Source organism: Bacillus rossius, chromosome 2, assembly GCF_032445375.1.
Source record: "Bacillus rossius redtenbacheri isolate Brsri chromosome 2, Brsri_v3, whole genome shotgun sequence".
NCBI lineage: Eukaryota > Metazoa > Arthropoda > Insecta > Phasmatodea > Bacillidae > Bacillus > Bacillus rossius.
Genome location: NC_086331.1, coordinates 58,398,200 through 58,412,453, shown reverse-complemented (window position 1 = coordinate 58,412,453; position 14,254 = coordinate 58,398,200). Strand labels below are relative to the sequence as shown.

The 14,254-nt window shown below is 31.2% G+C and overlaps 1 protein-coding gene across 5 annotated transcripts in view; it reads left to right on the top strand.

Annotated features, from left to right (window-relative positions):
• The window catches only part of LOC134529309 (ATP-citrate synthase), a 247,610-nt gene that overhangs the window by 30,335 nt on the left and 203,021 nt on the right, over positions 1 to 14,254 (top strand). For all 5 annotated transcript variants that reach the window (XM_063363226.1, XM_063363224.1, XM_063363225.1 and 2 more), the window contains exon 2: positions 9,545 to 9,725. In XM_063363226.1, coding sequence (XP_063219296.1) covers positions 9,570 to 9,725 — 156 coding nt within the window. In that variant the 5' untranslated portion in view covers positions 9,545 to 9,569. The remainder of the gene's footprint in view (positions 1 to 9,544; positions 9,726 to 14,254) is intronic.

Here is a 14,254-nt window from a genome sequence, read left to right as displayed (position 1 = left end):
TGGCTGTTTAAGATTTAAATAACCACAGTTTGAATAAATTATCATAAATTTTTACTTTTTTTTACTAAACCATACAATTTTCGTAGTTTAAGGCCCTTTACAACTACTACGTTTTCCAGAATCCAATTTGAATAAAAAGAAATAAATTTGTCTGAATTCATACATGGTTCTAATTCGAGAATATTGTAATTTCCTAGAGTACAGATGTTTCGCTAACATTAACCTAACCAACATGTCACGAATTTAACCAACCATTCAATAGTTTTGCAGTATTTTATGTCACCAATCAACCTAACCAATCTTTTAAACAGTTTTACTGTGTTTAAACATTACTAACCTAACAAAACCAAGGTTAAAACTTTTGTTTTAGTTTAAATTTCACAAACCAAACTATTGACCTTTTAAATATTACTAATCTAATCAAACCAACCATTTATTTTTCTGAAAAATAACATTTTTTTTCCATCAAAAAAATACTCGTCATTTTGAAACAATGGTGTCACATTCACAGTATTAGTTAAACTGTGCTAAAATTTTTAAATTTTTTTTTATTGGCAGAGAAATTGCTACTTTAGTAAATTATTATATATTGTTTATGCAACTGACCTAACCTAGCTCCCTTGAAAAATCTGTACAGAAATGAATCCAGTGTGGGAAACAAAACACAACCACCGACAATATAAGATAACATAATAATACACAATACACAATAACTCATTTTTTCAGAGTTTTTTTTTACTCTTAGCATTATTAATTTGATTGAATATTATAATAAATATGCAATATTGCATTTCATGCAATATCTTCTTTGTAAAATCATTATAAAATGCACTTCTGTGTACCACAATCTCTCACAAACATTAAGAGACTAAAAGAATTTTCAAATGTCAATAACAGTATTAGTTTGATGGTCTACACACTAATAATTCTACTTCAAATGCATCACATCATAAAACACATATGAACTAACAAATACAATAAACAACATGAAGTACTTAAAATTTAGAAATACTTAAAACACTCAATCATACATTAAATAATGTAGGCTAATAAATACATTAAAATTTACAATATATTGTATTAATTTTAATTAATTAATAATTTCCATCGAGTTAGTACACTTAGCCAAAAATATATTTTCTTGTTCCTATGTCACCTATGACTGTTTTCAATAGTACACTTATATTAAAAAAATTACTGCAAAATAAAATTGTTTGCAGGAAATTAACTTCTTGTAAGCATAATTAGTAGTACTCAAAATTAACATGTTTAAATTTTTTTATATATATATATATATATATATATATACATATATACATATATATATATATATATATATATACATACATATATATATATATATATATATATATATATATATATATATACATATATATACATATATATAAATATTTTTTTTAAGGTTTCTTGAAAGCAGCCAGGTTTTATAAGTTATCAGTAATTGTTTACTTAAAGGGTCTTTTAAAAAAAAAATTGAAAAGGCAGTTTTTGAGTTATACTAATATTGTTTTATTATCCCACAAAGGGTCATTTTATATTTAGAAGTGATATGAGAACTGAAAATAATTTATAAATAAGGTATTGTAATGGTGTTAAGAGCTGCTGCAAGTTGTTGGGTGTGGCTACTTCAGGTAATCGGGGATGACCGCTGTGATTACTCTGCTCCCGCTCCTGGAAGCATATTGGGTCATCTTTGAAAGGGTTTTAAAATAAGGATTTGAAGAATTTTTTTCACAAATATTTTCTCCGTTTTTATATATATTTAATTGCACTATTTTCCTGAATACCGTTTTACAACTAGTAAGTTTATCACTTTTAAGTTGGAATCATAAACATGCTTTTTTTTGTGGAATAATTTAATATTGCAGTTAACTTATTTTTGTTACTATGGAGTGTCATAGCTCTTTCAAAAGAAAGTGTCTAAGCTAACAAAATAATCATTTTCTTTAGCTTCAATTAATAGGGCTAAATTTATTTCTCTGTTATGAATTGTGGAATTACAACCAATGTTTTACTTTTTAATGATTTTGGTTTAAACTAGCTTGTTTGTTTTCTTAGTATTTTTTTCCCTATTTGTGTCATATGGATATTAATTTATATTCACAGCACTTTCTGTCCTTGTCCGAGTAGTCGTGAAAACAAGTTAGAGTAAAATGGGAGATACCGACAGGTATAACTGTGATTTTATATATTTTGGAATTAAATATATAATATAAATTCTACTGTATTTACCAATTTTATTTTATTTGTAGTTTTATTCTTATATTTGTTGAAAACATTTTTATTTTCTTTCTTTGAATGTTTGAGTACTGGTAAATTATTATGCTAAACAATTTGAGGTTTTTCAGGAATATTTTATTGTATGCATGAGGTTCTGTCTACTCTTTTATGTATTGTCAGTCTTTCCAATGTTGTAACAATTAACTGGTCATGACAAATTTTAATTTTGTTAGTGAATGCAGAATTTTGTTAATGATGCATTTTATATTAATGTTACAAAATAGGGACAGAAAATTGTGTTATATTGCACAGTTATTTGAAAATTATCGAGTAGCATGTTTGATCATATATTTTTTTAAGTGTTAATGTGTTCATGTGCTATGCTTAGTGCTTCTGAAATAAGTTTGTTGAAATAATAGTGTTTTCTTTTTCTTTGTGTGTTCTTGTTTCTTAAAATTTTTATAATTTTATTTTGCATTGCTGTAGTTAACTGTGATTCTTGTGCAAAACTTTTAGGTAAACATAGACTTTGATACAATGTTTGGCTAGACAAATGTTGACATAGACTTTTTTTTTTGTAGTTGTCTATATAATTGCAAAAAAAGTTTTGATTTAGGTATATCTAAAATATTTTGAATGTGTTATTCAACTATTAAATGTCTCAAATAGTGAATTTTTATTTCTGATAGAATTGTTTAAAACTTGCAATTTCATGGAAAATTTTGAGGTTTGATTGATTGAAAATGAGTAAATGTTGATGAAATAGCTATTAAAATTGCTGTAGTTAAAATGTTCCACAGTATATTACTTAGCTTCAGAAAGGAATTAACACTTTATTTTTAAGGAGATATTAATGAATATTAATTGTAGTTTTATCACAAAACTGGCCTCTTTTCTTTGCATAGCATGAGTGGAGTAATTGCAGTGGAAATTCCTGCATACAGGCAGCAGCTTTAAAAACTGTAATTAGTATACCTTATTGCAAGATTCTTTTCCATTTTCAAGTTATGCCATTGTGTGAAGGGTTTTCATTGTGTCAATTGAAAGCACTTTTCCATTTATTTTTACTGGTTTATAATGATATTTTACCGTACAATTTTCCTAGATTCTTTAACCTCCCCACTATCAAGTTACTTAGAATTTAGTCAGCATTTTTCAAATGCATTTTTGTATATAGTAAAGTGACAAAGTATTTTTCCCCCAAAAAATGTTGCTAAACTCCAATGTAATTATATAGAAGATATGTTAATCTGGAAAGTACATAAAAATCCAAAATGCAGTTTTTACTACCATATTTTTTTTCTAATCATTTTTTAAAGCAGAATTGAGATATTTCAAGTAGCTTCCCTTTTTTAATGCTTGTATTACTGTAAATTTGTGTATAGTACTTTATATTCGTGTGAATGGTTGGTTAGGTTAACTACATTTCAAATACTGTAAAAATATGCGAACTATTGTTAGGTCATCTACATCAATTATATATTGCATATTCATTACCTATAATATTTATTAGTTTTATTAATGTGGCTGGATTAACCCAAAAAAACTTTTTTTTTTTGCAAGAGTCAGTCACACGTGCTAAAATCTAACATTTGAAACATATTAATGAATTAAACAATCATCAATTCTAATAATTACCCAAGAACATAATATTACACTTTATTTCACAATCACTTACAACCGCTCTGCTGCTTTGGGGTATTAAATCCCTAAAATCTTCTATGTCATGCGGTCCTGATGGAATACCTAACTTTGTTCTTAAAGGCTGTTCATACATATTAACACCACTTCTTAAACATTTATTTAATGTAAGTTTGAAAAGTCAAACGTTTCCCACCAAATGGAAAATAGCAAGGGTAATTCCCATTCTCAAAAGCGGTTCTAAATTAAAGGTATCTAACTACCGTCCTATTTCCATCCTTAATGGTTTGTCTAAAATATTTGAAAAAATTATCTTTAAATTCTTAAATTTCCCAATTAAAAACCGACTGTCTCCTTCACAACATGTTTTTAGAACTGGTATGACCACAGCAACCAACCTTGTGTCCTTTCTAAATCCTATTTATTATGAGGTAACGAATAGGGGTCAGGTAGATGCCTGCTACTTTGACCTTGCGAAAGCATTCGACACTGTTAACCATGATATTTTACTCAGTAAACTTGCTAAATTTGGTTTATGTGGCAATTTTGTAACCTGGTTTTCCGACTACCTTCATAATAGATGCTTTTTTGTTTCCATCAACAACAGTTATTCTTCATATTTTAAAGTTCCATCTGGGGTCCCGCAGGGTGGCACACTCTCTCTCCATTACTTTTCAATATTTTCATTTATGATATTACATTTGTACCTAAACATTCAAGTGGTGTATTGTTTGCTGATGATTTTAAAAATTCCAGAAGTATTAACTCTATCAATGACTTCTTGTTACTTGAAATTGATATACATGAAATTAATAAATGGTGCTTATTAAATTTAGTAACTCTTAACACAAGTAAAACAAAAATTATCTCCTTCACAAGGAAATATCATCCTGTAAAATATGATTATGTTCTTAACAATAAAATAATCTCAATCACTTCTTCTATAAAAGATTTAGGTATACTTTTTGACTCAAAATTATATTTTCACTTGCATGTAAATTACTTAGTTACTAGTTCAAATAGAACATGAGCATTAATCAAATATATTATGTTCTATGCTACAAACAGTGACTCTCTTCTTTGTCTTTATTTATCACTTGTTAGATCTATGTTAGAATATTGTTCAGTTATTTGGAATTCAGTTAATCCTTCCGATAGCAATAAATTAGAATCCATTCAGAATAAATTTGATAAAATAATTAAACTTAAAAACTTCTCTCATCTTGCTATCGATTCTCTTTCTGAACACCGTATCTATCTGGATTATGTATTTATTAAAAACTGTTACTGTTCAAAATTAAATTGTAAGTCCATTCTTGATAATACTGGCATTAGAATTTCCCAATTTAACAGCTGTTTAACATCTACCTTATGTACATACCATAAAAAGAATGATATAATTTTTCAACTCATTTCTAATTTCAATAAAATTGATCATCTTAATCTGTGAAAATGTAGCTAGGTATATAATGTATGTTTCTTTTTCTTTTTTTTTTAATTAATTTTTACATAAGCCTGCAATTAGTAATTTCATTATACTGTAATGTCTATGTTTTGTATTTATTTTTATGCATTTTATATTTTGATGTTTATTTTTAATAGTTATACTTATTTTAACTTTACTTGTTTGTTTGTATTTTGTTTGTATTGTTTATATGTTGCCCTTGTATATATGTGTCGTGCCCACCGCTAAAGCCCTTAGCTGTTGGTGGGCATGTTACAATATTAAATAAATAAATAAAATAAATAATTACGATGTTCTGGCCAGTAAAATAATTTAGCTGGCCAGTGAGGATGCATAAAATTAATCATTGCATCTTCATCTTCTTTTTCACACATTAATCCAATATAACACTTATCATAAACTAAAAACACATACAAATTGTTTTTAATTTTGAGGCTCTAAATTTTTTCAGTTAGAGTATTCTAACAAAAAATTATCACCGGAGCTAATTTACGTAGCTGCTATTACAGTTTTCGATAGTGGGATGAAATAGTTCAAGGACCTTGTTCCAGCTACAGTTGTGAACTCTGAGAAACGCTTGTTAGGCTTTTCTTCCACTGCTTGAACTTCATCGTCTTTGATCAGCCGAAACTTAATTTTAGCAAATTATTCATTGAAAAATTGAAATATCTGCTCAGTTGTCAAAATTTGATTTTTATACAGTCCTTGCAAGCTCACTCTAGATACTGTCCTATTTACACATCCTCCAACACCATCACAAGCTGTTTTACCATGACTTGTTGCATGAAAGGGCCAAGAAGCTTTTAAATTAAAATTTTCCAAGTGATAGCATAGGTTGACCAAACTTATAACATTTTTGTATTGTGCTACATTACCGTCTGTGACATACTTCACTTGATTAATGTTAAGGAATTCGTCATGAATTAGTATGTTCAGTCTTCTTTGAACCTCATATACAAAGAGAACATCATGGTTTAGATAATCTGAGATAAAGCACAAAGACATATTACGTGTTTCTCCATCCTTTCTGAAGTACAGAATTACCTAGTGATATGAATTTCATCTTGGATAACAAAAGAATAGTTTTCTGCATAGTCCATGAAAAATAGTATTTAATTTGGCTGAATGTTTTCTTTTGTCTGTTTCACATTAGTTTCACTGCTGTTAAGAGACAGACAAGTGTGGTATTAAAGCCGCCAGTTTCTTCAAAAGCATATCAATAAACTCCTATAAAGGAAGGACGAACATTTGCAAATGGCTGCGATCAGTAGTACCTATTGTGAAAACTGAATTTCATCTTCATCATCAAAGTCAGAAAAAATGTTTCTTACATATTTTTTTACTTTTTCAGAATTTGGATAGTTACGACATTTTCTTAACATGCAATCACGGTTTTCACTATCACATACCAGTAAATTGCTAAGGTCCTTTAGCATTGATTTTTCTAAATTCATAGCACTTAAAAGAAGGATTTGATTCTGGTGTATTGAGCAAACACAGGCCAAATGTGTACCTCGCTGACCATCTGTGACACACCATTTCAGCTGCAGCTCACAGAATTTAGAAAATTCTACTTTATCACAAGGAAATTTCTCTCTGTATGCTGAGTGTAGTTCCTTAAGATTTCAGAGTATTAGGTGCTTTTGTTCATAAACATTATTGTGTACACTTACCTTATCTTTGTCACCTGGCATTAGTCTGCTGTTTTTGTCTGCTTTATAAAAATTGTTAACTTTTTCAACAACTTTAGCAGACATTTTTCGACCTTGCAAAGGCTCAGGATATGAAAGAATTCCTTTTTATTTTACCAACTGGTGTGATTTTCTTGCTATGTACTCAGAAACACTGAATTCTGTTGACATTTTCTTTCGTTACCAGGAATTAGGTGCAACTGATAAAATGTGTAACTTCTCCATCATGGATGTTGCATATTTCAATTTTTCTTTCATCTGACTGATTAGAAAATTTAAGTCACTTGCATTTGTATTAATAACTGACTCTTCAGGTAAGTCTTCACCAGTACTTCCTTCAGACTGCGATTCATCTTCTGGTAGCTTCAAAACTGCTGCTACTTTTGATTTCTCTTTACTTTTGAATTCAGCTATCTTTCTTTTACCATACACTAATTTTGAATGCTTTGAAAGTCATATTAGTTTTAAGGGTGATAATCAAAAGTACTCATGCTTAAATTCAAATCTTCCTTTTCAAATGGTGTAGTGTCACTATGGTCTTCCTTCGTAGGTGTAAGACTGTGAGGGTCTGGGCCTTCCACTTTGTTAGAATTATTCTGTGAATTTTCAAACTCTTGTTCTTGAAATAACTTCGCCCTACAGTTGGAACACAGCTTTTGTCCAGGAACTAAAAAACATCAGCTTTCCTTTTCAGTTTTTTGGCCATTGAAGAGATACAGGTCTTGTGCCACTTTTTATAGACCTTTTGTGTTCCTTTGTCCTGGAATTAAAAAACATCAGCTTTCCTTTTCACTTTTTTGGCCATTGAAGAGATACAGGTCTTGTGCCACTTTTTATACACCTTTTGTGTTCCTTTGCTGGGTCACAACATTTTTAAAAGCTTCCCCCTAATATTTAATGAGTGATGCATAGTGGTGTGAACATGTACTTGAATTTGAATCCAGTATGAATCCATCTATCCTCTTAAACATAATTTCTGTTTCTTCATCAGGAAGTTCAGCAATATCTTTTTGTGTGTATATATTTATATGACACAGAATTAATAAAAAGACCTACATTACACTTTTCATATAAACTGGTAGCCATTGTAGATTGTAAAAAAAACTGTCAGTTTTACCCACTTCATTCAGAAAATACAAAGAAAATAACTTAATCAACCACACACTGGACAACCTGTGACCAACATCTATGAGATCACCTTACAGTAAACATTTAGATGGTGCAATATATTACATCATCTACATTTAAGCAAGACGATGCAATATTATGCAAACTGATTGAGTGATTGAACCGTAACTTTTCTTCAAAAATTTTTTTCTTTTCATTTGTATTTTTCTATAAAGGCCTACAGTATATTAAATGTGCATTTCCAACAAGGCTAAATCCTTATTTCAAACATTTTTGCAATAAAAATTTTACTACATATTTGCTTTTACATGTACAAATTATTTTGTAAACTTAAAACTGATTTATAATCATCTTAACTATTTCTTTCACAAAGAACTTGCTTTTATAAAGAAGGGAGGTAAAGATCCATAAATTTTATCTCATCATTTTGTAGCAAATTTTGTGCTGTTTCTAATGGTACCAAGCCTGAGATTGTAAACATTAATAGAAAAAAGTTATAATAGGATTACTGAACTGATGTTTACAATTTTTGGTAATTCATTTTTTCCACTTCTAACATAAATTGTGCGTACTTCTGGGCATTAAATTACATTTTACCATTGATATTAGAAATTATGTAAAATACTAAATAAGTATGGTGAATTTCATGAGAGTACATTAACAACTATTATTACAAGTGTTAGTTAAAGCAAAATGAGTCACTTGACTTTGGTTGCTGATTAAAAAAAAAAAAAAAAAAAAAACCTAAACAGAGGGAAACTTTGAAGTGGCTTTAAATTCCAAACTAGAGCCAATATTCCAGAACTGAAAATTACTGGTTCTTTTATTTGTCTGAAGATACCATGTACCAAATTATTTCCAAATCTGAGATTGGGGTGGACAATGGGCTGGATGATCTGGCATTGGCAATCGCATGAAAAACCGAGGTCTATATTTACCTAGTCAACTTATTTAATATCCAGGTCTTTTTTATTTAGCCAGCCATTGAAATATCTATGTTAAGGTTTGCCTAGGCTTTATGTAAGAATCTCACAAACTTAAGTATTTCACAAGGAAAAATTGCACTCTCAGGAAAGCAAGAAAAATATTAACTCGCTTATTTCGGAGGTATCTGCTATAAATCCATATGTCACGTGCACATGTTGACAATAATTATAAAAATATATGACATAAAGTCATAAATATTCAAATAATTGGAGCAATTCAATATTCACCACTTGTACATTGTTTATTGCCAGTACACGGCAATGCATGATCCACCACAGTTGACATGTCACACATTATGGGTATTGGTGATATCAATATAAGTTATAACATATGTGTGTAACTTTTTACAGATTTCATTTACATAAAAGTGTAATTTTCTGTGTCTAAATAGATTCAAGTAACAAGAAGAGAAAATCATGTCTGCCAAAGCAATATATGAAGCTACGGGAAAGAATCTCATAAATCATCATCTTTCCAGTGGTACAGCAGCTGCAAGTTGTCGATTTGCATCAGTTTCTGAGAATACTGATTGGAATAAACTGGTTGCCAAAAATCCTTGGCTTAAAACTGAGGTGAGAGACACTATAAACACTGCCATTTTTGTGTTGTAGCTATATTTGAATGTTTAAACTTGAGGTAGAGTCATCATTATGAATTTTATAGATGCTAGAGTTGATATTTACAATTGTCTAAATGGTATCACTTTATAGTCTGCTCTAATTTATGTCATATATAAATTGAAGTACGTGTGTGACTGTTTGAAAGTAACATTTATTATGTACGTGTAATTAACTAGTGGGTAGTCCTCCTTAAAATGCATCCTAATTGAAAGTCACTGCTGCTACTGCACAATGTTTGAAGAGTCAATGTTGTATGGTAAACTGGTGTAACAGCATCCTTTTCTAGAGTAGTTTAGGGGACAAATTAGCATTCCAAGATAAATTATTGTTGGTCATCTCAACCTTTACCTGTTATCTTTATGTTGTTTATAATAATTAAATTCTTTTGAAAGATATATTGATTTTTTTTCACTTTCATATATTGTTAGCTTCTTATTCAGGTCAAAATCAACATTCCAAGGGACTCTACACCTTGTGGTGGTCATGTGATAAAGCCTGCAATTTTTACTCTAATGAAGATCAAAGTTTAAGTAACTGTAGTGACAACCTGAGATTATTTCAAAGGTTAGTTTGAAAGGTTTTTGACATTTATCATGAAGTAGTTTGGTAGTTCAGTAGCGGCCTGATGTTCAGTAGCGACCCGATGTTCAATAGCGGCCCGGTATTCCAGTAGCAGCCCGGTGTTCAAGTAGCGGCTCAGTGTTGGTAGCTGATGGACGTAGGTACATGTGCTCTGCGGACTTCGTTAATCTGCAGTCGCCGATCATCGTAATTGTTTACTAATAACATTAATTCTTCTTTAGTTAATCAACCTGATTTTCCGGAGTTTCCGTTACCCCATAACAATATTTTTACATTAGTTTTAGCTCAGGACAAAACTACAAATTTGTTCAGATCCTCTCCCAAATAGATGGAATCTAAGAAAACCGGAAGCCAGTAGAAATCTTAGGAAGAAGTATTCTAGCTAGAAGTACCAAATATGGATGAGCTTGTTAAATGTGTGAAATATATTTGTGACAAAGTCGACTAGTTGAAAAGTGAAAATTTGAGTCTTGAAAACCCTTCTTATTGACTCACGTACAGAAACGGCAAAAATTAAACAGGAGCTTTTCCAAATAAAGCAAGAGTTTGAGTGTGAACAATGTCTCTGAAAATTTTTATTGTAATATTCTTAAGAAACCATCAAGCAGCAAATTAAACTAGACAGTGTCGAAACTGGAGCCTAAGTCTGATTTTCTGGGGCTTGTTCATAATGTGAACGATGGGCTAGCTGCAGTGCAGGGAAGTATACACACAAATTGAAGAATTTTTTGGTATTTACAAACATTACTAACCTTGCTGTTCTTGACCCACCCGGAAGTTCCCAAAACAAAATTTAGCAGAGCATGAAACTGTAGAAGACAAGTTAAAATAATTTTATAAATTGTGTCTAAATTATTTTTATTTATCTCTGACTTTTCATAAAGAGTCATACATTTTAGGCTTAAGCATGGCAAAACAAGTTTGCAGTAAATATTACTTAACCATACTAAAAATTACTCATATTTGCCCTCTTTATAAATGCTTTACAATATGGAAACACCAAAAAAAGTACGATAAAATCCATGTTCTCTAAGATTGTCACCACTCACCACCTCCGGCTAGCTCAAAATTAGGTGATGAGTGGAACATACAGGTTATGTTGCATGTCACGAAGAAATTCTTACTCAATGTTCGATGTATTACCTGTTTTTTTTTTAATTCATGTAAAAAACACACTATATATTCTGTACAACAGAATAAATAAAAATTAAATGTACATAAAAAAAAGATGAAACACGGAGCCATTGCCCGACCACGGCCAACTCGGCCCGGTGCCCGAACAATGACCACTCGGCCCGGTGCTCGGACAATGACTGAGCTTTACAGCCTTCCTTCCCTTTGTGCGGGCAGTGTCCTAGGCTCGCTGATGTAATTCTCAGCCAATCACGGCGCATGGCAACAAAAACTTCCACGAAATGCTTACTTCTGTTCCCATGACGTAGCGATTTTCTCTTTCTCACACTCTCACGCCTAGCGTGTGAAACAAAGCCTCGGTCTTGGAAAAACGAAGGAGAATTACGCCAGCATGCCTTCCCACACAAAGAAGACTGGGAAAAAAAACTCCAAAAAATAAACTTATGCATTTTAAAAATAAAAACAACAAATCCGGAGATTTTAATTCACAATAACTTTTGAAAGGAAAAAAATTTACATCGAACCTGAAATTTGACAAAAAAAAAAAAAATTATTGCTGGATTGTATGAGGAAGGCTGTAATCTGGGTTGTTACAAGATGACTAGAAAAAATTTATATTCATAATAAAAATAAATATGCCCTAATTTTAAACAAACAAATATATCAATAATAATCTCAAAAACAGGCTTTCTTACCAGCCAAATAAACAACCAGCAAATAAACCTTGTACTATAACAGACCCAGATCTTTTCTTAAGAGTGAGCGTTAGTTAAATTTTTTGCTGCAGTTTGGAATGAAATTTTGTCAAAAGTTTTATTTAGCTACTGTTGTTGTCTGTACGTAGTTTCAAAATTTTTCATAACATTTTAATTGAGATATTAGACCTTAAGTTTTAATAATGTAAAGCAGTTTTATACAGAATTTTAAAAAGTCTCGTGTCTGACGCGTTAACTATATATGCATGTCACCTTCTTGTTTACTAAAATAAAATTTTGTGTTAAAAGGTGCAATAATTCTATCATAAAATAATTAAATTATAAATCTCTGCATAATGCAGTAGTGCAGTCTTTTATGAAATCGCCTCTTACACATTACTAACATATTGTAGAGAGATGGGATGAAGCCCTTATAGAGACAAAGCACCATGGATATTTGTTAAGGCTAAAATATGTCAGAGCTATATCTGGGAAAGCCAAACGATGATCAGCTAATATTACAGATTTTTTTTCACACGTAGCGAGTGCAGACGTCTGTGAAACTATTTCCAACCAAGTTCGTATTCGACGAATTAAAATGGAAGTTATACTATTATACAGTAGAAAGAATTCTGCATCGTTTGATACCTAACATATGTCTGTGCACTGCCTGGAAACTCTAATCGAAGGTTAGTTGAAAGTCCAATTTCGCGTTGTTTTTGAATTTTACACGCAGCCATTTAAAAATAATATGCGCTGAAGAGTGCTGAACAGTGCTGCTAAGGATTGAGCAGCGGGAACTTCCCTGAACCAGGTACTACCTGCTCGTAGTGGGGACTGGCGAGACCGCGCTAAGCCGCTTATCTCTCTTCAAGATCAGGAAAGGGGGCAGTGCATTGTTACCTGCCTTTTTCTGACCACTGAACCATGGAAGTGCAGAGTGTATCAGTGCTGTCGTTCAATTTCCTTGTGCCAGCCGAAAGAAACTTGCATCAACAGCTTCTATGTTCAAAGATGTAATTAGTAATCATATTGAATTCTTTAACATTAATTTTTATTAACGTTACCGTATTTTTCCCTGTTCACTTACAATTTGGTTTATCTCACACATCTGCCTCCCTACTCTCAGTACGCCTTCATGGCCAGTGACAGTAAACCTTGCTATCATTCCGTTATGTAATGACACGGAAACGCATCTCGTAAACGCAAGACAACCATTTACATTACTCCGTCAGCTCGTTCTACAGTGTACGGATTTCACGGAAACATAACAAAACTGGCGCCAATAAGCGTAAAAAATACTGACATCACGCAACATCATTGTAAACAAGCTCAAACGTGAAATTTTAAACATGCATCGGTTTTTATGTTTAGTTTACGTTGAATTGTGCATGATGACTTCTGTTTGATGCATTTAACTAGTCAAACGGCTTATAATTAGAGACGCCTGAATTTCGCGAATAGATTTCGTGACTGGTTGTATTGCATATCTCAAGCTACTGATGAGCTTATCATAGAAGACCCATACCATCTGCTCTTAATATTACCATTACATTTGAATTAATGTACAGCATTAATAATCAGACTTCCATTTTCAGAGATTATAAAAGCCACAATTTTCTCATTCTGCATAACTCATTAAAAATTATGATTGGTCCAATTACTATAAATCCTTTGATGTTAATTGATCTAGTTGATCAACTAAATACTGATTTTGTGAAATAATCAAATCCAGCATCTCCTTGTCTTCTAAAAAGAATTTAAAATTTTTCTGATTGTTTCTCAAGTGAATTAAATCAAGCCCTGAAATCCAAGTAACATTTCCACAAACTGTACAGAATAAACAACAACCCTTACTACTATACAGATTTCTCTCATTTCCGGAAAAGGGAATGGCGTTATGTGAAAATTATAAAAAATGACTATTGTGATGACCTCTCACTAAAAATCAATGATGATGTTTCAAGTGATCCTGTTCTGCTATCCAATCTATTTGCTCAGCATTTTTCTTGTATGGATGTGACTTCGTCATTATCCCCATGTTCCTGTCAGCAGCAAGAGCCTTGACAC